The 25,101-nt window shown below is 41.8% G+C and overlaps 1 protein-coding gene across 1 annotated transcript in view; it reads right to left on the reverse strand.

Moving 5' to 3' along the window:
• Nucleotides 1-2,455: 2,455 nt before the first annotated feature.
• The window catches only part of LOC139743157 (uncharacterized), a 129,991-nt gene continuing 107,345 nt past the window's right edge, over nt 2,456-25,101 (reverse strand). Inside the window, exons 8-25 of the mRNA XM_071653666.1 lie at nt 24,709-25,080; nt 22,922-23,044; nt 21,142-21,420; nt 20,609-20,745; nt 19,460-20,251; nt 18,508-18,692; nt 15,556-15,796; nt 14,466-14,702; nt 13,089-13,268; nt 12,322-12,415; nt 11,592-11,849; nt 11,073-11,248; nt 10,080-10,212; nt 9,611-9,702; nt 8,911-9,057; nt 7,650-7,750; nt 6,350-7,276; nt 2,456-3,053 (exon numbers count right to left, since the gene is read on the reverse strand). Coding sequence (XP_071509767.1) covers nt 2,702-3,053; nt 6,350-7,276; nt 7,650-7,750; nt 8,911-9,057; nt 9,611-9,702; nt 10,080-10,212; nt 11,073-11,248; nt 11,592-11,849; nt 12,322-12,415; nt 13,089-13,268; nt 14,466-14,702; nt 15,556-15,796; nt 18,508-18,692; nt 19,460-20,251; nt 20,609-20,745; nt 21,142-21,420; nt 22,922-23,044; nt 24,709-25,080 — 4,826 coding nt within the window. The 3' untranslated portion in view covers nt 2,456-2,701. The remainder of the gene's footprint in view (nt 3,054-6,349; nt 7,277-7,649; nt 7,751-8,910; nt 9,058-9,610; nt 9,703-10,079; nt 10,213-11,072; nt 11,249-11,591; nt 11,850-12,321; nt 12,416-13,088; nt 13,269-14,465; nt 14,703-15,555; nt 15,797-18,507; nt 18,693-19,459; nt 20,252-20,608; nt 20,746-21,141; nt 21,421-22,921; nt 23,045-24,708; nt 25,081-25,101) is intronic.

The following is a 25,101-nucleotide window of genomic DNA, read 5'->3' on the forward strand; positions in this document are numbered from 1 at the left end:
GGTGAAAAAAGGAATCTTGCCATTCGGGCATCCTCCTATTTCTTGAGCACAAAACACCCTGCATGCCTTCAACCCTTCAAATGTTATACTATTTCTTCTCCACCATGATGTCAGGGGGCACATCAAATAATCAATGATAAAATGCATTCCAGACATGACAACCCACCTTTAGCCACACACCACACATCAAAACAAATGAGTACGCAGTGATCCTACAAATGGCACATGACGAACCACAAAGAATAGTACTGATATTGTGCCTACCGACATTAATTTATCATATCCCCCCCCCAAAAAAAAAAAAAAAAAAAAAAATGTGATAGTTGTTTGGTGCTACACCATGGATAGAATATTCTGCTGAAGCCAGGTAGTGTAATTTAACCCTTCTGTGCTCTCTTCACTAATTTTCAAGAAGACGTAATAATAAATGATATCGATAATCATTTCTAAATGTATATTAGATATATAATAAATACAAATCAAGAAATGATTATCAACACAAATCTCCTCAAGTTACCAACACACCACCGGTATTAAATCTTTTATGGGATCCTCACTATTCTTTGTTTCCTATCAAAACGTATCATGCAGATGTAGTTGGCAGAACAAGATCATTTTCCCCTCCAACTTTTCGATTTTGCCAAAAAAAAAAAATCCAGGATTATTCCTATTTTAGATATCTGAACACTGCCTTCATGACAAGGATTACATGGCTTCCACTGACAGCATTTTGTGTCGATTTCTGACAAATAGAATTTGTGATTGAGAACCCATACAAATTGCCAAATTTAATTTTCTGCACAAAATTCAATCCCGATGGTGGAGGGACCTTGCCTTGGGATTTTCATCCTTGAAGAGATATTGCAACTATTCCGACACACCTACGCAAGGTCCTTAGTGAGCGACACTGACGTGGGAGTCCGCGTGCAACCTTTGCCAGAAGAAAGCTCATGTCCCATCACAATACAACTTTTTCAGTTCCGTCTTTGATGGCGCTGTGCAAACTGATACGATTAACCTTGGCATTTCGAAGTGCAGCGGCCTCTGCAGCCCACCGACACTGACCACAAGTGAGCCCATCATCCGCCAAGACCCAATGACCTCAGCCATGCACGTTGCCTTTCTCCTTGGAAGCACCTCCGTACGTATGATGACTAGAACAGCAACCTGACGAGTAGTGCTGCAAGTTTTCTGTTTCGCGACATATTCTTAATGACGCTGCACCAGTAATGGTATACCATACAAGAGGGCGCTGTTGCAATATACTTGGGAGCAGGGAGTAGAGGATGCACTGTAAAAACTGAAATTTCAGCGTGCATGAAACTTTAATAAATTTTGCGAGGAGCCAAGATTCACAAACGTGTTTGCCTACACAATGCATGGAGTGCCCGTGTCACCTTGCGAAAGTTTTGTGTCGTGAATAAGGCAGGCAACCGATTCCGATTCGTGAAAAATTTCATGTCACAAATGTGTTTGGTTTTACAGTATCTTACCCTGGATTATGTCAGATTTGTTCTACCATAGCTCTATCATGACCTTCTTCCTAGCCTTTTTTCCCAACCCCCCCCCCCCCAAAAAAAAAAAAAAATACTAAAGAGCCTACTCATCAACAGGGTGAGGAATCTATAGAATCTTATATCTGTTGAGCCTTGATCAACACAGTACTATAAACTTACTGATACTAAAAATAGTTTCCAAGAGCATCACAATCAATTCATCATCTGTTAAGTCACATTCAATGCATCATGCATCATTTGTTCTACTTGAGTGCTAGCCTGTGTTTAACACTTTGGTTCCAACACCAGAACACGATTGTGACCGTGTGTAATGGTGTTACCTGTTTATATTTGTACTTGGATGCTACACCAAGGAACACAGGAGATGCCTCTGTGTAAATCATTTTCCCTCTCGAGCTCTCCCGTCGAGGTGGGGCAACTGTAACATCACACGTTATAGTGTTCTGCCTGCTTGACACTGTAGATACACTGTACACCTTTACTCTTTCAATAAACAAAGCTAATGGCTTATACACCATGAAGATCAATTCTTTCATGCGGTGGAACCCTCACCACGATTGACGGAGAGACAATTTAACAAGACAAGTGGAAAGAGAGGTTTGGCGATTATGTTATGATACGTTTACAGTGCCAGCTGTTTCGTATTGTTTGGAATGGGGTTCTCCCTTCTGTAGACAATTTCATATCAAATGCAGCCTGTCCAACGCGTTCTTACGCCACTTGAAGCTCTCTTCACAAAGTGTACAGTCAAATGAAAAATGGCAAGTAGGAATACCACATGATTGAACATGGCAAGTAAACTGAGGTATCAAATATCTTGGGAGGCCTGTTCAATGTGAAATACTATATGGAAAAAAAATTGACAACTTTAATGGTGACTACGTAGTTCCTTTTTTTTTTAAGTACATCTCTTAAGATTCTTTTTTTTTTTGCATGAATACATAGTGGATAGATTATTTCAATATGATTTGTGGGACACTAATAACAGTGACTAAGTAGTAAATGCGTGATAATAGAGTGAGATGTTTGAAGGTGAAAATTGCAGAAAGACAAGTTTGCCACACAAGAGCAATTATTTCTTGGATGCAGTGTTTGAATACATATGAAGTTGATTAGTCCTATACACATGACCACCACCAAAGCGACAGGGCGTTTCTTTCCTGCGTTGCTGCTCGCAGCCCCGCCTATAACGCCGTGGGGCCAATGTAGATGGTGTGTTTCGTGTTTGGGCGTGGAAACTCCTGCTGCATGTGAGGGGCCGGGTGCTGGGGGGCAACTCTGGCGGTGACGGCGTTGCCCCCGCCGATGCCGCCACTAACCCCGGCCCCGCCGACGCTGACACTGGCGACGGCCCCCGGGGCGGGCCCGGGGCCCTGTCCCGGCGATGAGGTGGAGGATGAGGGGGCGGAGGAGGAGGAAGAGGAGGAAGAGGAGGAAGATGAGGTGGAGGATGGAGCAGATGATGGGGAGACGGAGGCGGAGGACTCCCTGCTCTCCAGGATGGTGGCGTGCTGCGCTGTCGGCTGCTGGATCACACTGCCCGATCAAGATAGGAGAGGAATGGAGATGGGAAGTGATGCTACATGCAAACAATGCATGATGAAGGGTTTGGTGATACAGCAGACTCCCGTTATAACAAAGTCCTCGAGACCGTCAATTTTCTTTTGTTATATTGAAATTTGGTTATAACCGAACAAATAAACAACAAAAACCATACAGTCGTAGAGAGGATAATGATGCAGCCTAAATCTATATTTCGTTATAACCGGAATTTCGCTTTAATGGTGTTCGTTATAACGGGAGTGCACTGTATTGTCGATCAATAACACCTACTACGTGCTCTGACATATCTCACTTACCATCAGCAAAAGATGTAAGTAAACCACTAATACCTACCCAACAGAAGTTTTGAAAGCTGCGTAGGCCATTTGGCAAAAGTTTTTGACATTGCATGAGCTTTTTAACACATAATTATCTATCTTGACTTGTCAGCTGCACTGCCTCTGTAACTTTAATAACTTTTGCAAAGATAGTCTGCATAAACTTGGATTTCAAAAAAAAATGCTACAATGAGATGTCAGTGCTTTGACTGTGTTAACTGGAGTTTACAGTCCTGTATGATATTGCTCATTTGAACATGACATATATTCACACTGAAGTTATCATAAAGTCAACTGAGAACCTTCAATTTTCTTTGGGGTGTTTGATGAAGGACCCTACACAACATTACAACTTCTTTTGTGATGAAGTATCTTTTCACATGCTGCTGTACATCAGATTTATTAAAAGAAATCACTTTCTTCAATTTACTTTCCCAATATCATGTGTTGAGCTAATTCAAGTTGAGAATGAGGGAGGTACAATCAGATTTATTATAAGAAATCACTTTCTTCAACTTACTTTCCCAATATCATGTGTCGAGCTAATTCAAGTTGAGAATAAGGGAGGTACAATATTGAGCTTACAAGCAAATTCAAAGTGCATTCATCAGTGGCAAAATATATTGACACTTCGTCAAAATACAGCATCATTGCTTCAATCTTCAAGTTCATTGTCCTTGGGCAACATCTAAATGGTTTTTGATCTAGTCTGACAATGAACAATTGCCAAGGACTTTCTCAAAGAGGAGAATGAACATTGTCATGGATGGTAAAAATGGGGATGGAGTGATGACTGTATTTCAGATATATTGCTTGTTCTTCATGAAACGACGCAGAAGGTAAATCAAAGTCTTTGGGATTCAAAGTTGGATGGAGAGAAAAATCGGTACATTTGACATTCACAAAGAGGATGGAGAAAACGGGTAAAGGGAGCATTTGAAGCTATTAAATAGATTAATATATGTTCATTTTATTCTTATTTCTTCTTCTTTTTTACATGAGACTTATTCATGGGGAATCAACTGAAATCCCATCCAGTAGCCAAACAGATTTTTAAAATAAAGAGTTTTTCTGGTTTTGTTTCCACATACCTTCCCCCTCTTTCCTACTGGACAAGAGTAGTCTGTTGGGAATATGTTGAAGAGACACTAGGTACATGATAATCTTTCCATTTTCACTGTTACGAATTAGCCATGTAGGTGAAGTCAGATTACTAGTGAGTTAAATGAATGCATTACAGGAAGTGCTGTTAGGAACTGTCAACAATGCCTGTATAGACATAACTATTACCAAAACAAAAAAATTGCAGCATTTCTGAATGCCATGCACTGTGACTCTACGAGAGATTAGCGTGGAATACCATTAAAGATAAAAACTCAACCTGTAATGTTTTTGTCAGTTGCTGGACAAATTCTAATAAGACTAAATATTTCCATTACAGACGATGAATCGTGATTTGATAAAGATAAAACCTAGCTTTTACACCTGTCTCAAATGTGAATATTTGAATGTATGTAATGAAGATTAGGATAAAAACAAACACTTACACACCTTGGGTTTTTGAAGAGACTAAAAACAACAAAAACTAAACAAAACAAAAGTAGAAAACACAGCACACAAAAGAAAGCCTTTCAAATGTTGGAAAAAAAAACCCAGCAACAGCAAACAAAATAATAGCACACTAGCACACTCAGCAGAGTCCAGCTTAAACATGCTGCTACTTGCTGCAGAATTCAACTTTTAATCTTAAAGGGGAAGTTTCCCCAAATATACACGCAGATTGAGTGAATGCAGCAATGTTAGTGAAAAACACCGCGAAGTTTGAGGAGAATTGGACAATCCATTTACGTGTAACAGTTGAAGTTTTAAAAGTTTCAGTGCCGCCATTGCTGGATGAGAAGACAACAGTTTGTGATGTCACTACAGAACAACAGTATCAAAAAAGTGTACTGAGAATTTTGCAACATTTCATTTTCCTCCCGCTATGAAAGAGCAACTGACTTGAATACTAACTTTCTTAAAGAAAGCACGGGGAATGTTACCCTTGGCAGTAGTCAAAAATGAGCCAAAGGAATGAGTACTTACCAAAAAAAAATAATAATAAATTTTGCGTAAATTCTCTTCAGGTTTCCGTATATCGTTTCACACTGATGGCATGAAATGCTGAAGTTTTCTCATCCAGCACCAAAGCTTTTGAACGGACTGGTCGATTTCCTTAACAGATGAGTTCTACTACTATCGCTGCATTCCATCAATCCGCATAAATGTTTGGAGAAACTTCCCTTTTAAAGACATGCTGGGCAAAGATTTCACTCAAGCAAAAAACTTTTTCATTTGGGCTTGCTTTCTTGCTTCAACATAAAGTAAAATGTCCATCTGAAATTAATGAACAGCATCATTTCCATGCATTAAAATTTCTGGAAAGCATTAAAAAAAAAAGAAGATTAGTTGAAGACATAAGTATGAAATAAACTCAAGGCAGAATTGCCAAAGTCAGAGAGTTTTTTTTTTTTTAAAGCGCAAGACATCAATACTAGCACTACACTATGTATCTTTTTTTTTCTGTAAGGAGCATTGATTTGGCAAATTTCTCAAATATTAATCACTATGGAGGTAGCAACAGAAATTAATGAAGCCACAGCAAAAAACAAACAAAACAAACACACAAAAATCAATGGAAAGAAAACATGAAACAGACCTCCCAAAAACAACCTCTGTTTAGTCTCTCTTTTTTTTTCGGAAAGATTTAGGGGGGAAAGGTGACATTCAATTTTTGAACGGGAGAGGGGGGTAAGAAATGATAACTAATGCACCAGTGTAGGAAGAAACGAAGGACACGGACTCCATGAATGCCAACAAGCTGATTTGCGTCTCTGGTAATGCTACCCTTTACCTTTCCCCCTGGGGCCCGGGGAGCATCGTGGTAAGCTTGTCGGTTTGACCGGGTCTCACCTGTGCGTGACCCCGGCCTGAACACTGGGTGGGTTTGTAATGAGGGTGTGGGCGGCCTCCTGGAGCCGCACTGAGCTGTGGATGGGCGAGTTGAGCCCCCCTCCGTCCCCGGAGCCGGACCCGCTCCCGCTGCCGGGGGTGGAAGACTCTGGTGTGCTCTCCCGGGAGTTTGAGTCATTGGGTTTGTTGAGGGCGGGGCGAGAGTGGGCAACCTGGCCGTGGCCCGAGGAGGCCTTGTCCCCAGCTCCCGGGGTAAAGAACATCACCCCTGCTGTCACCGGCTCTGAGTTGGCTATCTCGATTGATGGCGGGCGCTGCATCTTCACCGCCTGGGCTCTCCTGGCAACGGGCGCCTCAACTCCTACCACACCCTGTACATCCTCGGTGTCGGAGATGACATGCTTATCCGGTGGTATCCCCTCCTTTCCCCCCTCCCCAGTCCCCTGGATGATGTGTCCATTCACGATATCGCCCGATCCCAGGTTAGTACTGGAGCTGCTGCTGGAGTTGAGACTATTGCTATTCAGTCCTTTGCTCTCCTGCCCCAACATCTCCGTGCTGGACGCTCTGGAGTCGTACACCCGACTGGTGTTCTGGACGGCGGTGACGGCGCTCGACACTGCTGGCTCGCTGCGGCCGGCCTGCGAGGATGCGGTCAGTGGGACCGGCCTACCGGTCTCCTCGGGCTCGGAGACTTCGGCCTGGGACTGCTCCGCACTGCCTGGCTGAGAATTGGAGACTCCAGAATCAGGGGTCATCTCTTTCTTCTCCTTCTCCTTCTCCTCCCTCTCCTCCTTGGCCTCCCGCTGCCTCTTGGTCTCCTCCTTGCACTCCTCCTTCACCCTGACCAGCAGCCTCCGCACCTCTCGGTTGCTAGGCGCCAGCTTCACAGCCTCCAGCAAATCCTGTAAAGCTGGCCCATATTGCCTTTTCGAGGTAAAAAATAAACATACAGACATTATGAGTGTCACAGATACATCACATAACAGAGGATATGCACGTCAAAGGGTACATGCCTTCGCAAATAAACTGACATTGATACTCCATGAAAAAGAACAACAAAAGTATCAATGCACAGAAATGAATCCCTCATAAAACTTGATACAGGTGTATGTGATAGCAAGTGGTACAATCCACAATGGAAAATCTGATGCATTGTGCATTTCATAAACTGCTGGGTTCCGTATCACAAAACTATAGTTATCAAACCAATAGCATATCAAAGAAATCCAACAGAATTCATAAGTTCACATCACGGGGCTTGAAAGACATTGCAGCCGGCAGTATGGCAGCAACCCACCTTATTGCTCTCTTTGCTCTGGCACGAGCGTAGTACGCCTCAAAACACTTTGGTTTAATCTCAAGAGCCTTACTGGAGTACTCGATAGCCGCAGTTATATCCTGTGGGGAAAAGAGAGGAGTATGTAGAGTCTTCATGTGGCCACTGCAGAAGCAATAAAATGCAAATAAGCCAGCAGCCACATGACTGACAGCTTTACGTCCAGTACAAAGACTTACTGGTAGACGTTTATCTTCCGCAAGTTTTTATAAAACCGATAATCATAACATCAGTCATCAACAGAAGTAGAGATGCTGTAAAGGTATATCTTTAATCATTCTTTCCATTTTTTACAAGCAATAAATTGGGGAAGAAGCTTGGAGCAATGCAAAAAAAAAAACGGTAATTCTGTCTCTATGAAAATGTATTCAAATGAATCTTCTCAACATATACCAGGATTCAAAACATATTAATGCTCAAGCCAGTAATCTATGACAAGAGTATGTATATCAAAAGTATAAACCAATGCAACACCCAATACTGGTTTTCTATTTATACTTTGGATTTGAATACATCTAGTGTAATATAAGAAAATATGTGTAAACTTAGCACAAAAAAAAAAAATACAGCTTAAGTACAAATTTGAATTTTGATTGAAAATATGAATAGTTGACTGGGATTTGGGTGTACTTTATGACATGAAGAATAGAATGTCAATAAGTATCAAAGAAACATTTCTGAAATTAACAAAATAAGTATGAACATTCCATTTGTAAGTTAGTTTATGGTATCTATTTGGGTGAGAAAAAAAAAACATTAAAGAAAGTCATTATCAAGAGCATGCATCAAAATGAGGCTCAGAAAAATTAAGGCTTAAAGACTGTGTGTCCCTTTTGCAACAGAGAAAACTCAAAAGCTGGTATCTTGTAGAGGTTGGTAATTCAGACCTTTCCTCAGAGTAATAAAACTGGAAACTTCTTAATGATATCGGGGAAAAAATACTATAGATTTCCAGTGAATCTATTTGGAATCTGCAAAAAAAAAATTCCAACAGCAATTCTCAGTTAAAAAGGGGAGAGTATTCTCGAGTGACATGGTTTTAGTTTGTCATTTTTTTTAATTTAAAAAAAAAAAGTTTGAGGTGTATTACTGTAAAATTTCATACACGATGTTAGGAGACATTAATCTTCAAATATGCAATATTTTGTGACATTTGCAAAAAGGGATACATCAGATTTTAGGATTAAAAATGTTTGATTCCTCTCAAATTTTGTCCACCTACCTCCAGCTTTCTCTTGCATCTGGAAATGTTGAGGAAGAGGTTGACCTTCAGCTCCTTGTACGTCCGGATGTCCTCCCCGAATCCCTCCGAGGGAAATTTTCTGAGGGCGCACTGGTACTTGTGGCACGCCTCTCGCCATTTCTCCTTCTACAGACATTACAGGAACAAAAGTCGGATAGTTTTCATTTATATTTGGGCTTTTGTATTCAATTTATTTTTTCCCACATTTACATGTAGAAGATGCCTATTTCTATGTGATATTTAATGAAAAAACTGACTATTCAATACACTGAAAAGCTCACCTTAAAAGAATGATGACGATTTCTTTTTATTTTGATTCCGCACTTATTGCAAAGCCACTAAATATTCAAAATGACATCACAGACATTTTGGAAATTCTTTTGGCTTTTAACAATACAGCGCACCACGCACTCAGCAGGACATTATGCATTGTGCATCATGTCTCTGTTTTTTCCTTCACAAAATAGCTGTTCCAAACAACATTTACATATTATTCTTATATTCAACACTGAACATACATGTATAGACAAATGTAGAAATATCCACATTCCATTCCAGTATGATCTTTGTCACTGGACTGTTTTCGACGTCTGTATTGTTTAAGTGAATCTTGAAATGTGTTCTGATGATAATCCATTAAGATACTGCAGGCATGATGAAAGTTCCTATCCCTTCCCACCTTGTAGAGGGCATTGCCATCATCCATGAGTTTCTTCAGGAGCAGGATGAGAATGTCGGGCTTGGATGTTGCCATGGCCCAGGAAGCGGGACCTGGATGAATAGATGGATGGATAGATAAATAGATAAATAGGTTAGTACATCAGAGGAAGGATGGACAGATGGATGAATAGATGGATGGATGGATGAATGAATGGGTGAACAAATCAGCAGGTGTAAAAGCATTAATCAATATACCGAGTGTCGAATCAAACAAAAAAATATAATGAGCATTCCTAAAATGTGCAATAGGCAAGTAGATATCATCGACAAAGAAACAAACATTGTACAACTGAAATATTGCCCAAAAGTTGAAATAATACACAGGTCAAAGGAAACTAATTACATTGTGCTTGAATGGCCATACACCTATAGGAGGGCAAAGAGACATTCTTGTCAAGAGCTACCGTTACTCCAGTCATGTGACTTACCGAGTTTGGCACCCTTCTTCAGGAGGACGGAAACGACAGATGTATTGCGGCAGCCGATGGCTCGGTCCAGCGGCCTCATGCCGCTGTTGTCCATGTGCTCGATGTTGGCCCCTTTTTCTACCAGCAGCTGCACCTGTGGTGTGGTAATCACCATTGAAAAGGGTTAAGTTTTATTAATTGATGATAAAGGTGGTACATATTTTGCTGTGTGGAAATCTTTCAACTAAACCCATTGAGCACATAATGAAACCATGAAAATATTTAAGGGGAGATATTATGCAATGTGTGGATACTCTCTCCTCAATAAAATTGTAAGTGAGTAACATTCGCTGAAATGGAGTCCCTAGAAAACATGATATCAAAAGTTTCCTCTTTGATACTAGTATTCTCTTTAATTGCATGCTGGTTCCAATCACACAATACAACCATGAGATCAATGGGAGTCCATAAAATTCTTCTGTCACATGCATACCACTTTATGTCACAAACAATGTTTGTTTGAATACTAGATGCTACAACACTTTACAGGTTTCTGTAAGCCAGCATTTAAAGACAGCATACCTCTCACACATGCCCTCTGAATTCCTACTGATGTTCAACCTCATATTTGGCATTTGTGAACACAGCACGAGCTTACTTGAAGTCTAATCTGCACACGGGTTTGGCAGAGTAGAATTACAGCTCTCAAATTTCTCCACAAAAAAAGCTATGCATTGGCGCTGAATTTTGATGACACAAAGTATGATTTGCTCCTTCAAGTCTAGTTAAATATCGCCTTGACGGTAAGTCTTCTGCACTGCTACAAAAGGAATACTGTAAAACATAATATATTTGCGACAGCCTTTTTCGTGGCATGAAATTTTCGCAAATTGCCACTGGCATTCAATGCATATATTGTAGACAAGAATTTTCGCATGCATTTTAATTTCGTGAATATTGGCACTCGCGAAATTAAAGTGCACATGAACATTCCTCGTTTTACAGTACACTTACCACTTGCGGATCTCCAAAGAATGCAGCCAGATCGAGTGGCGTCCTGCCATTCTTGTCGTCGTGGTCGATGGCAGAGCCCCTTTCCAGCAGGGACTTGACGATGTTGATGTGCCCCTTTAAGCATGCCCAGCAGAGTGCAGTCAACCCCTCCTTGTCGGAATTTTGCACCGAAGCACCTGAGCAGGACATATTCAACGAGACATTTAGAAGGAGTTTTGTGCGCGTAATTTGTAATTGCAATCGTGCTTGTAATCGTGTTTCAAATCAAGCAAACTCGGTACGTGTAAAAAGGCCCAACATTCAACATCAAATGTTAAAATTTTTTGTCTCATTGTATTTTACGAAGCTAGTTAAAAAAAAGAGAAGAAACAATACCTTACAAATGATGAAATGACCAACAGAGAGAGTAATAAACAATCCAGTTTCCCTGCAAGGCTGACCTCAAATGGGGTTGAGTGGTGCTTGTGTGTGTGTGTGTGTGTGTGTGGGAGGGGGATTAATAGGCCTATGCCAACTGACCTTTGCTGAGGAGAACCTCCAAGACAGCAAGGTGACCTTCCCCTGCAGCCAGCATAAGAGGGGAGCGACCATGCCGGTCAGTCTCCTCCAGTGCGGCGTGGTTGAAGAGGAGGATGTCCACTATCTCCCAGCGGCCCTTGCGCACCGCACAGATCAGAGGGGTCATCTGTGACTGGTTGCTCTTCTGGACGGACGCACCGCGCTTCAGCAGCAGCTTGACCACCTCCGTACGACCCTGGCTACAGGCCGCTGTCAAAGCTGGACAAAGCAAAGGAGGTGTGGTCAGTGTCAAAAACAAAACCCACTCTAATTACTTCTATTTCTCTTGGGCTTCTCTTGTTTCCATTATGCACACAAGTTTGGCACTGGTGAAATTCTCTGTATCAATTACACAGGATATCTTAAAGGGTAGGTCTTATATTTAAAGGGAATCATCAAACAATTCAGAAGGGAACTAAAAATTAGCTGCAAGCTGGATGCAAAGCACCTACCAGGTAATAATTTTCAAGTGCAACCTACCAGGTAATAATTTTCAAGTGCAACCTACCAGGTAATCATTATAAAGTGTCACAATCTAAAAACAGAAAAGATTTGACGTACATTGGATCTGCTTTGAATGAAGCTCCCCTGATAGTTCTATCTCTGAGCTGCTCCGTAACCTGTGATGTCTCAATAGGCTGTCATGTAGCCTGTTGGGATGAAAACGGGAGGTTTCGTGATAACATCTTACCTGTATCACCATGAAGAGTGTCTGGATCGTTAACGTTCAGGAGATTCGTGGTGACAGACGTGGGATCACTCAGATCCAGGCAATAAGTGCAGATCTATTAAAATGACAAAACAAATAAAGAAATATTGCTTTCATGAATCTAGCGCCACAGTTTCACACCAAACACGGGAAATGTCTCACACACTATGATCATTAGTGTGTATGTGGAGGGGGGACAGAACTTAGATATTACAAACGTACCTACACTGAATTATTTAACCCGTTGAGGACAAATCCCGAGTATACACGGGCAAGCGTCTATAGGAAATACATGCTGTAGCAAAATCAGCCCATTCTCAACAGCTTAATTATAATTTTTAAATCAGCAGATGATTTGCACATGGTGGTACCTGCTTTTCCAAGGTGAAATATGCAAAATCAAAGAACTTGCTTCATAGATTGCTCCATGATCCTTATATCATCCTGTCATCTTCAATCGAACAAAATAAGATTTGTAATCCTGAGAACCATGAATCCCTCAACCATCAATTAGGCCTTTGAATGCACCTGTAACTATCCAGACACTTTGTTTTTGTTTTTTCCTCCATATACCTTGCAGTAATGTGAGTCAGACAGGATCCATTGAGTGTAACAATTTGAACATTTCACATTAACAACATCTTGATGTGATAGTGGTTGACAAGATTGCATGATCCCTATTCACTGACTACTTATCGCATTGGTGTAGACTGCATTTACCTACACTCACAGGAAAGGGGTCAACCTACCTCCTTGTGACCCGCGCCAGCTCCAGCCACCAGGGCCTGCTGGGCCACCGACTTGTGGGTCAGCTGCGTCCGGTCGTCCTTGGTCCAGTCGCACTGCAGGAGGAAGCTCAGGACAGGAAGGTGACCGTGGTCAGCCGCATGGACCATGGCACACCGCCCACTCTTGTCTGTGTGAACGACCTGCAGGGGTTTCAGAAAGTTTGAACAAAAATCATATCAAATGGAAATTCGTCTGACGTGGTTCGGCTTGAAGTAAATATCCCTGACGTCAGTTGACATGCCTGCACTTTTTCTTTTCATGAATAACTGAAGGAATACTCCCAAACCAAATACATTACAGGGTAACCTAATATTACTGAAGTTATCAGGACCACCAATTTTATTTTGCTTTCACAGGTACCTCGTTGTAAATGTACTAAAAAAGAAACCGGCTACATACAGTAACAATAAAAAATCAGGACCGTCGGATTCACCTCGGTAAAGGCAGCACCTTGTTGTAAGCAAGCTAGTTATAATGGGGTTTCTCTATAGGCCTACTTGCTTATCCCCTGTTTTGCAGGGGTCAGAAAGCAAATAAAAGTATCTAATGAGATTGTATGTATCTTCTGGTACACACACTGATTATACTGCTGTCAAGGAATATCATCTGCTTTACCATGGAATGAGCATCTTTTAAATTGACAAGTTAAAGGGGGAATCCAATCTGAAAACAAGTTTGTGCAAATAGAAGCAGAAAAAAATTAGAGAAATAGGACAGTGAAAGTTTGAGTAAATTCTCATGAAATATAAATAATTCATGCTTTTTTTTTTGAAGTTGTGATCAATCAACCTTGCACGCAAAAAAAATATATCCCGTCCTCAATAAGGAAAGCAAGGGCAAGCCCGTAACTAGGATTTTTAGGGGGGGATTAATAATTAGAAAGAGTGGACTATTTTAGTTTAAGTTCATGTTCAGTTCCATTATTTCACCGAGAAATATCAAGCAAACAGGGGGGTTCCACTGAACCCCCTGACCCCCCCCCCCCTCCAAGTTATGGGCCTGCAAGAGAGATTTTATGGAATCCTATGCACTGGGCAAATGGATGATGATCTCACATGCTACATCCTCAGAGTTGCCAGTCTGTGCTTGATTGAACACAACTTAAAAAAAAAATCATAACGTTCTTAGTTTTTATTAGAATCAGCTCAAATTATCACTGTCCTGTTCCTCCCATATCTTCTTTTTTTTTCGCTTCTACTGACACAAACTACTTTGCAGGGTGGACTTTCCCTTTAATCATGTCCCCCTACTCCGCAGCCATATCTGTGGGATGAGCCACAGGTGCTACTTATCCTGGCAGGGGTGACTGACCAACTGCTGCACATCTATTCCCGTACCTTGGACTTCTTGATGAATAGCATCCTCACAATCTCCAGGTGGCCGCCAGCTGCAGCGTGGCAGAGGGCCGTCATGCCGCGGTCGCACTCGCCGTCCACATTGGCCCCAAACTCCAGGAGCAGGGACACCATCTCCGTGTGCCCCTCCCTGGCCGAGACGCAGAGGATGGGGGCACAGTTCATCACGTCCGTCCTCTGGTTCGGCAAGGCTCCCGCGAGCAGCAGCAGTCGGCTGACCTGTAAGGCGAAAAACAAGATGGCATTTCATCTCAGTACTGTGACAGTCTATGAATGACAAAATTGTGAACAATTTTCCCATAATGTCAGAAGTCTTGGACGTGCAAGTATTGATGAAATTGCGATCAACACAAAACAAACGGTGACTGCAAAAATTATAACATCAATTATGATAATCAGAATAATACCTATCAACAACAATGACTACTACATTGTATAACTAATGATGGAAAGCAATTATTATCATTATCACTGGCATTCAAGAGAATCATCATCAACATGAGCCTTTTCTGTCACAGTAATCACTAAACACAGAATTGCAGAGTGGAATGTAAACGTAACACAGGAATGTGCAAAAACTCTGAAAGGCATAATACCATGAATGTGGCATGTCACTTGGCAGAAATAAATACATACATCCATCTCTTTCAGAATGCAGAGATGAGGATTTCACTGTTTTGGCAGGAAACATCACCAAACTCTCTGAAAGAAAACGTTCAATTTGCCCACATATATGCATTATCACTGATATCAAAGCAAGGAACGTTTAACAGTAATAACTTCCTGCACTGCAACTCCAACTCAAAACATTCTCTTGTTTACAGGTGATTTACTTTTCACCTAATTTTACGTTCGAATGAATATCATGAACTTGCTATGGCATTTGAAGAGTCAAGTGTACCATCTTGGCAGGCATACTGCAAGTTACGGACATCAGTGACAGGAGACCATAGAATTTCTTGTGTGACTTCTAAAATTACACGAAACATTTTGAGAGAGAGGGAGAAGCAATAGAAAAGAAGGATGCAAAGACAGAAGGTGGAAGAGCACAGGGGAGTGAAGTTATTCATACCTTGATGTTTGGGAAGAAGAGGTTTCTCCTCATCACAAGGCTGGCCGAGAGGTCCTCCGCATTGAGCTTCATCCAGAGAGCCTGGAGCTCCCTGGCCGTAAAGTGACCCACCGGCAGGTGGCGTCCCACTGTCTTGTAGATGTGGGCCTTCAGGATGTGGTGGCCCAGCTCAAACGACTGGTCCCGCCCCAGCCGTCGCCCCCGGCGACTCAGCCAGAATGCCATGGATGCGTGCCCCGCCCTGGAAGTGGATGGCAGGTTGAATAAAAGAAATGATATAAAGTTTAAAAGGACTAGAGAGAGTCTATGTTCGGGCTTGTGATACATACTTTTAGATGTGCAAGTCATTCACGGTATGCGTTACTTTTTGCATCTCATTTCAAAATGACACAATCGATAAACAACGCAATTTAATCCATCTTTACTGGGTAATGTATACTTCTGAGTCCAGTGTCAGTTCAAGATTTCAGACAATCAATTGAGCCTAAGACAAACATGGCATGGAACAAAACTGAAGATGAGCTTCATAATGAATAAATGCTTTGGTGTGTGAAAGTCAAAATAAATAGAGCAATGCTTGGCCAAGCATCACGCTCAAACATGAGCTTTAGAAAACAATGTCATTCTGGTTGACTACCATATCCTACTAGTCTTTAAATTGGGTTATGGACCAGCAGCTATTGAGTACCTGCTTGTATAAATACAAATACCTATTCAAACAAGTACTTCAGAACATTGATATCATCAGCAGCTTCTCCATTTTTTTGTTATTATTTTTAGAATACATGCAGGCAAAACCTTCTAAATTGAAGAGCTCACTATTGGAATGGTGTTTACATGCTAAAGGCAAAATGGGAAGGAAGGGAGTCAAGGGTTTACACCATGGTGCATCAGAACTGCTTTTACATTGAAGAGGACACTATCATTTTCTCTCTAGACAGTGATTTGGGTTATATGGCACAGAATGATATGGATACAGGAAAGAAAGGCACACAGGCACAGGCTTCCACAACAGCTTTTCAGGTAGGAAAGCAAAATACACAAGATGTACAAACAGACAAGTCAACAAGGATACTTAACACAATTAGAGAACTAAACAATGGTATTAGCTTCTTGCTCATTGCAGACAATTCCCATTTTGTGAAAAAGAGACACTGACTATTAAAGAGGTAGTCAAGTTCCTCTCCCTTCAAATGCAACTGTTCAAGCTAAAACATAGTTCTCGTATGCCAGCAGAACATGTCGATTATTGCTCTAAAATGTACACCTTATTCATAAGAAATGTTTGAAATAAAGGGCTCTTCTAGAATAAAAGTTGTGTACTACGATCGAGACTATTTTACACTTTTGATCTCAAAACACTCCAAAACACCTCATCATCCTGGCACATCGTGTCAGCCAGGTAAGTTTCTTGGTAGACCCCTTTCCAAGTATTGGAAGCAAATTCCAAGCGATGGAAGACAAATTTTGAGCCCTTCCTAGAACTATGTTTGGCTTTAAATATCGAGGCACTACACACAAGAAGCAACTACAGGCCTGTACACCCTTTTTCTGGTAATCTGCACGTACATTCCAAGAGTCTACAATTTGACCTGCATACCCTTTCATGACATCATTTCTACCATCTTTACTGGGTGTGTAGTACCTAAAATCCTAGTTATTGATATACATTTAATAGCACATTCATGTACCTTGCCATCTTTGTCTTGCAGCTGAAAGATTGAAGTATTACCCACAAAGATTTAATGATAGTGATGATAATGATGGTGATATTGGTTAGGCATGGTAGTTAAAGGTTCATCTGAAGCTAAAAACAGACCAAGGGAGATTCTAATATTACCTAGACGGGTGGGGAAAACTACTTTTCTATAAACAGGATAACTGTATCTCACATCACATCCGGGCAATGCAAATGCATTGAGAGTAGGCTGATGGAATACACTAACCTGTTGTCACACAGAAAGGTGGGGGAATCCCCTCCTTCAATGTTACCCGATTCTTGCCTAGATGGGGGTGGGGTGGGGGGGGGGGGGAATGGGCGTGGTAATCCAAGGGAAGAATCCAAGAGAGAAAGAATGAGCATGAGACAGAGATGGGCCAGACAGCAGAAGGAAGACGGACAAGAAGGAAGGTACAAAGGGGTAATGATAAAAGAGGCAAATGAAATGAATATACAAGAATATTGAAAGTCACAGACATTTAAAAAAAAAATCAACATGTACTGCTGGTGAAGATATGGAAAGGTGCAATATATGAGATAAAAGTGAAACACATCAAAGGCAGAGAAAAAAAGGGCTGCATGAAACAGGCACAGCACTGGAGAATGTAGAGGTCCGCAAGCGCAATTATCGTTTTGGGCAAACAGTATGAAGGCAATGACGCATTGATGATGATGTTGTTGATGCGACGAGTAAAAGCAGCACATGAGAATACTGAGCAAGGATATCACAAAGTTTTGCTCAAAATTGTTAGGCATTGGCAGACAGAAAAAGAATAGCAGAACATTCTCAACGGAGAAGTTACAACTGCAGCAAAAGATGGGAAGAAATGAATAGACGATAAAGAAATATAACACATATTTTGCTATGAATATTTGCAAGTATCTCACTCATGGCAATTCCTACCAGATCAGGACAGCATGAGTGCAAGAAACCCAGTGCAATGAAGGTTATCTCATACCAGCAGTGCAATACCAATGCAGTTATGTGATCACAAAGTAGAGATAGAGAGGCTGTTCCTGAACGAGAGTGTTACCGTGTCATCAAAACTTCTTGTGACTGGCAAATACAAACGGGGGTGGAACTCATTTTCAAGATGCATGCTAGGGCACCATGTACGGAATCTCAGAGTTGACCCTTTTGTGCACAAGCCAGTGCAATGCTGATTGAAAATAAGTCATCAGCTTATTCTCCATTCCAACTGCATGTGGGAAAAGAAAATCTGTCCACTTACCGGTGGTCGCAGAGGAACTTGGGGTTGTCTCCGTCGTCCCGCCGAATGAGCCACTCCCTGAACGATGGGTGGTAGAACATTCGGCAGTTGTCGCGGCGCAGACACAGGAACTCCGAGATCAGCTTGAGACGCTGCTGGAATTCGCTCCACGGCATGAAGTCTTTGGTCAAACTTGCATTGGCAGACTACCAAGCAACAAAAGAATGAGGAACGAGATGTTAACCCTTCAGTGATGCGATGCACAATTTTCTTCTCTCCGCCAATTGTGCACGAATTCTTCCGAGCACACCAATGACTAACTTGATAAAATCATGAGGACGTTTCACACACTTTCAAGAGTTGACAAGAACAAAAAGTCACGGTACACTGATCATATCAAGACATAAAATGTTAGCTAATTTTTGTACAGCAGTCTTACATGCCATGAGAATTCTATCAATTTGTAACTTCATTGCCTGATGCCTTACAACATCTTAACCCGTTGAAGACAAGTCCCGAGTGTACTCGGGCAGGGGTTTCTGGGAAATGCGTGTTATAGCAAAATCAGCCTGTCCTCAACGGGTTAATAGATCTTTGGATCTGAAGGTTAGGAGAGATATACATGTAGTTTATGAATAATCTAATTGACTTGAATTTCCTGAAAATTGCATGAAAGTAAATTACAGAGGAATCACTAAATCCCCCTTCAACCAGCAACCAAAGTTTGATACAAGATAATGCAAATTTTCTTAGGCTTTTCATTATATCAGATATTTACTAAAGCCGTTACAATAAGATAAGCCTATTACTACGATATTCATTAAATACATCTGATGCATACACACACACACAAAAACCAACAACAACAAAAGTCCAACTCCTCCACCACAATAGAATGAAACACATACAGATACGGCTTGATATAGTTGTGACGTATGAAATGTGTTTGAAACAGTTTGCTTGTATCTCTCACCTGAAAGAGAAGTTCATCTCCCAGCGGGTAGAGAGAGGCCAGACCCACATTGAGGATGGGCGTGACCCGGTCAAAGGCCCGCATTGTCGGGAACTTGAGATTGCACTGGAGGAGAAAGATCTCTGAGAGGTTGATGGGCAGCACCTTGAAGCTGGGACTCTTCATCACCAGGTAGCCCTGCTCGATGAGGTCAAGGGTCAGCTTCAGGTAGAGGAAGCAGCCTCGGCTGAGCGACTGGAGGTGGCTGCGGAACTTGGCGATCATGGACTGCTCCACCTTCCCGTTCAGGGAGACGTTAGTCCTGAGCGTGTTGCTCAACTGGAGTCTGTGGTTGATGTACAGCTCGGAATCCTTCTGGATGAACTCCGAGTTGGAGACCTTGTCGAGCGAGATACGCTGGATAGGCAACATCTTGGTCAGCTCGGCGAACGAGCTGCGCACTGTGAGGATGAGCTTGAGCCACTGCGGGAATCGGTTCATGTGGCGCGCCAGGAACGAGGCGATGGTGTCTCCGTAGTCTGACTTGTGGAACTCTGCATCGCTGAGGCCATCCACCAGGATCAGGCAGTTGTCCATCGGAATCTTTCCCTGAGCTTTGAGGATGTTGAGCGGCTCCAGGATGCCCTTGGTGAAGGCGTCGCCGGGGTTCTGGGTGCACTCCCGCAGCGTGAGGTGCGTCTGGACCTGGGGCTCACTAAGCAGCATCTCCCTGTAGACACTGAGGCTCTGCGAGAGCTGGGCTGCTAGGTTGTGGATGAACTCGGGTACCAGACATGTGATGCTGTTATCAGCCTGAAGATGGCAAATAAGAACAGGCAAGTGACTGTAAGGACAGCTTCCATTTTGAGAAACTCAGAGAGAAAATAATCTTATAATATGCTATAATGCTACATAACATTCATTCTAATAATAACATTTTGAAATTTCATTTGATAGTAAAAATGGTGTATCCTTGTTGATCAATGCTACTCTCTATTAAAATCTATCGCCCTTCAGATAATTCGCTCTCATCATCATTATCTGGATCACCTTCATCACAATCACCTTTATCATCGTTACCATTACCATTACCACTATCAACAGCACCACCATCACAGCCATCCCAGCCTTGATGGTCGCCACGGAAGGCCTATTCATAAATTAACGTACCTGACACACGTGGAACGCCACCACCTGGGAGGCCAGCGACATGAGAGCCTGCTCCGACTGCTGTCTGGCACGGGTCATTGTCGCACTGCTGTTGTACATATTGTTCTGGTTGGTCGGTGCCGACTGGTCTGTGTTCACTGAGATGAGAGCAGTCAACAGGTAATACGATCTTATATTATCTAGGTGTCATTCAACAAAGAATCGTTACATCTGGAAAGAGATAAGTAACATCCATTACCTGTGACATACCTCAGACTTAATTTTTGGGGCTTTTTTTTTGGGGGGGGGGGGGAGGTTACATGCTGTAAAATTACTGTAATGACAACTAATAATATGTAAGGTACCTGGTTTATAAAATCAACTCATTGTACTTCCACATTACATGGCATCTGGTTTTTACATACGTCTTGTTTGTTTTTTTCCCATCCAATAATATGGAGCATTTTAAGAAACTCCAGCTTCACATCTGGTGCAAACGAGGACAAGAAGAAGAAATGTTTTGGCTGGTTGACGAAAGACAGAACCTATCTCACCACTTGCAGGAGCGTGGATGTTACTGTTGATGAGGAGGCTACCGAGAGTACTGAGCGAAACCATCTTGGCGACGATGGACGTTTTGCCCGTCCCCACGTCCCCGAGGATCCCCACCCCCTTCAGCTTGGCCGCCAGGGTGGGGTCTTTGCTGAGGCAGCGCTCCAGCTCGGGAAAGAGCCACTCCCTGCCGACGAACAGCGTCTTCTGGTTGAAGCCTGGGATCTCGAAGGTCATGGGTCGCAGCAGCAGGTGAGTTGGTTTCAGGGCTTGCATGCGAGCTGCATTAGAAACACACATGGTAGGTAACATGGAGCGATAGAACGATATACTACATGTATTAACAGAATACTACATTATGCATACAAGTATCTGTTGTACATTTAAAAAAAAAAATTAACTCCTGAAAATTGATAACTTTGCCTCTGTGTTTGCTCCCCTACATGAAACAATACTTGCATGCAAATTGGATTCCAAGTATTGGATGAAACCCTGATGCACAAAGAGGTGAATTTCATCAATCAATACTAGGTCTCTGAGGAAAATAACATGGATACATTTGAATACCTTAACTTGAGTTTTATCACATGGTTCATATAAATATGCTTATTTTTACTCTCAATGGCTAAAATCAATTTGTTTTAGTAGTATTATGCTTCAAAAAGGGTCTGCCACAAATTTTGCTGAAAAAAACAAAAAAAACAAAAGGTCGAAAAAACAAAGAAATACATAAGAAATTCATAAAACAATAAAATAAATAAGAAATTAATTTTGATACCGAATTTTTTTTCAAGTACATTTGCTAAGAATGCTACAAAGAATATCTAGACCAAAAATGAGCACTTTTGGAGCTTTATTTACTGATTAAGATAAAAAAGTATGATTTCTTGCATAAATTAGCATAATTAATCAAAATAAAATAAAAGAAGACTATTTTGGAAAATTTAAATATACGATCTTGTAGATTACATCGCACACTACCATTGTGCAAATTTCCGCGGCGATCGCGCGATCCACGGCCGAGATCTTAAGGGGGGGCCCTTTAGGCCCCCCCCCCCCCCCCCCCCCCCCAAGGGTTAACAGGAAAAAAAAAACTTATTCAGGGTATACTTTTTCAGTGGAAATATGTTTGTAGCAAAATATATTCTTAATCAAAATGTAACTGAGATAAAATGACAATACAGCCATCTTATGCTACTTTTCAGCATAAAATTTGCCCATCTCAAAATCAAGCTTGACTCACATGTGACAACAATAGCATACCTAGCTTTGTTCACACTTTTTTTTTTTTTTACCAAAGTAATTGAATGACAAAGTTGCTGGGAGCTACAGCATTGAATTTGGATTACATAAGTGTCAACAGGTTGATACATTGCCTTCAGAGCTTCCCTACTTATCTGACATAAGTCAGATATAAAAAATAATCCTCTTCCAGGGCAAACTAAAACAGCTGCAAAGGATAGGTATAGGATGCGCAAAGGAAAAATGAACCAAATTCTTGGTGGAGAATAAAAACCAGCATGAATGTGAAATCAATATGCTTTGAAATGGTTGCCAGCTCAGAGGATTCCCAAAATCTCAAATGCATCACACCGTTGTACTGAAAGGAAGGAAAACGTGAGAACGCACACAAATGCAAATGCAGATAATATACACCACTTTTGGCAAATGAAGAGGATACATAGTCCTTATGATGGAATATGGGGTCATTTTAGGTGCAATTTTCAGCTTATTTCCCATTAAACCTACATTATGTGCGGTCTAGCGTAGACTTTAGAGTACCTTTGAAGTCTGGACTGAGTTTATTGCCATTTTCCTTGTCTCTGAGCGACCTTCGAGTGAAGGTTCGTCGGCCCTGCAGCAGAGACATGTCATCGGTTGCCTCTGGGCTGGAAGCAGAGGTTGCTATGGAAACAAAGAAATGGTGCACAGCACACAGCAAATCATAGCAAAGATTGCAAAATGTGATCGCAGTAAAAGAGACCCTCAAAAAAGAAAGAAAGAAAAAAGAAAGCAAGGAACCGAGAAACATGTCTGCCTAACAGGTGGTGTCATTTCCTACAAGGATCATTTCGGAATCAAAAATGTGGGAGAAGTTACCAAGTACCCATCTTGACATTTGTATGGAGTCAATGGTAAAGTGTTCCCCTGAAATTGAGGTAATTTGGATTTGCTGTGTACTTTCTGGAAGAGTTCAGTCTTATGCATCATGCAATGGAAAATTTTGTTAGGAGCCAAGGAACTGAAAGGCCAAAGTGTAATACACGGACGCATTTGAAGAGAGAAATATACAAGCCAAATGAAGCAAGGGCGCACATGACAAAATGAAACTGAGTTGCCCCCACTGGTGAACAAAAAATTTATGCATAGCACACACACGCACAAAATAAAGAAAGATCTTTGCACAGATAGACAGAAGAGAGTAAGATCTGAAGCATACATCAAAACACTCCCCATCACAGGGGGCGCAAGTTATGCCTCAGCAGCACGAGTGATGCGACAACATCAATTAAGCTGGAAAATTGCTGAATGTATGTCACTACTGTCATCACTTTGAAGTAACCTCACAAATCTGAGATGAGATGAAGTACTTATTGGACATGTGAAAGCCCAAACACTGACATAATCGCTTCTGACTGGAATAAAACGTGACTGTCATATATGTGACCTCACATCACAAAACCAACAAAGTGTCGCTTGATGAAATTTTTCAGTTCACGCTAAATTCATCGATAAACATTCTATCCACAATTTTGCAAAAGCATTAATGTTGCTGCTGATTGTTTGTAAAGTTTCTGTGTGGTTTTCATGCATGCTTTCATGAATATACCCCATGTAGAGGAGAAAAGGGGAAAAAGGCAACTTGAGACAGAAAAATTATTGACTTACAAAATCTGTAAAATACAGCACTTATACTTACTTGTATGCTTCCAAACTTTGAATTTAGAGAGAAAAATAAAAACGCTGTCATAAAACACCCCAAAACCCTAATCAGTGGAGTTGACCCTAAATGCAATATTTTCAGGCTCACTGGAAAACCAACCTGTGTGACTTAATGTGGGATTTTCTTTTAATGCAGAGCCACATATGAAAATAAACAAAACAACACAGTAATCTTATGTGGCATGAGTAAAGAGAGCAGCAAATTTCAACATCAGGCCATGATCCAGGGAATATGGGATGATTGTTGACCATGTTCCAAGTATGGCAGTGATGTATCAGTAACGCAGGGCTGCACGCTGACCTACTTTTTTTACTGGTCCGACCTGTTTGTCAGACCTGTGGGTACCAAGTTTTTCCATTTTTTACTGGTCCGTTCCTGAAAAAGTCGCTGGTCCGATAGTGATTTCTACTGATCTGGACCATCGGACCAGTGCCAGTGTGCAGCCCTGAGTAACGACAAAAATATGTAATATGACCCAAAAAATATTGATTTCATGCACGCGTGGAATGGTGGCTACTGCTCTTGACCATGTGCAATTGACTCTTTGCCTTGATCTTGAAGGTGGATAACATGTGACCCTTTTGAAATGTAATCTCAGTGATGTGAAAAAATGGGGAAGACTCACTTGATGCTGAGCGAAGCCTTGCCTGGGAGGCCAAAGTACCCCGCCCACTGAGGGACACCTCCTGGTTGGTGAAGACCGTGGTGCCCTCTGACCCCATGTCCTGCTTCTCTCCGGCATCCGTGACCTGCGACCTCTGATCCTGCTGGGCGACGACGTGATTGGGCTGTCTGGACTGGGCGGCTGAGGGCAGCTGACCATTGGGCATCGGTAGTGACTGTTGGCTGGTCAGGCTGGCTTGCTGTTGGACAGCCGATTGCTTGGACAGGGCGGGGCGCTGACTGGACTTTGGCGCTTTGGTCTCGCTGGCACTCTGCTGAGCTCGCTGGCTGCTGGGGTCAGTCTTTGGTGCATGACCTAGTCTAAATTGCTTGCCTATCAAATATTAAACGTGCA

This window comes from Diadema antillarum, unplaced genomic scaffold, assembly GCF_040938485.1.
Source record: "Diadema antillarum isolate AM-2024a unplaced genomic scaffold, OU_Dant_1.0 seq00001052_RagTag, whole genome shotgun sequence".
Lineage (NCBI taxonomy): Eukaryota > Metazoa > Echinodermata > Echinoidea > Diadematoida > Diadematidae > Diadema > Diadema antillarum.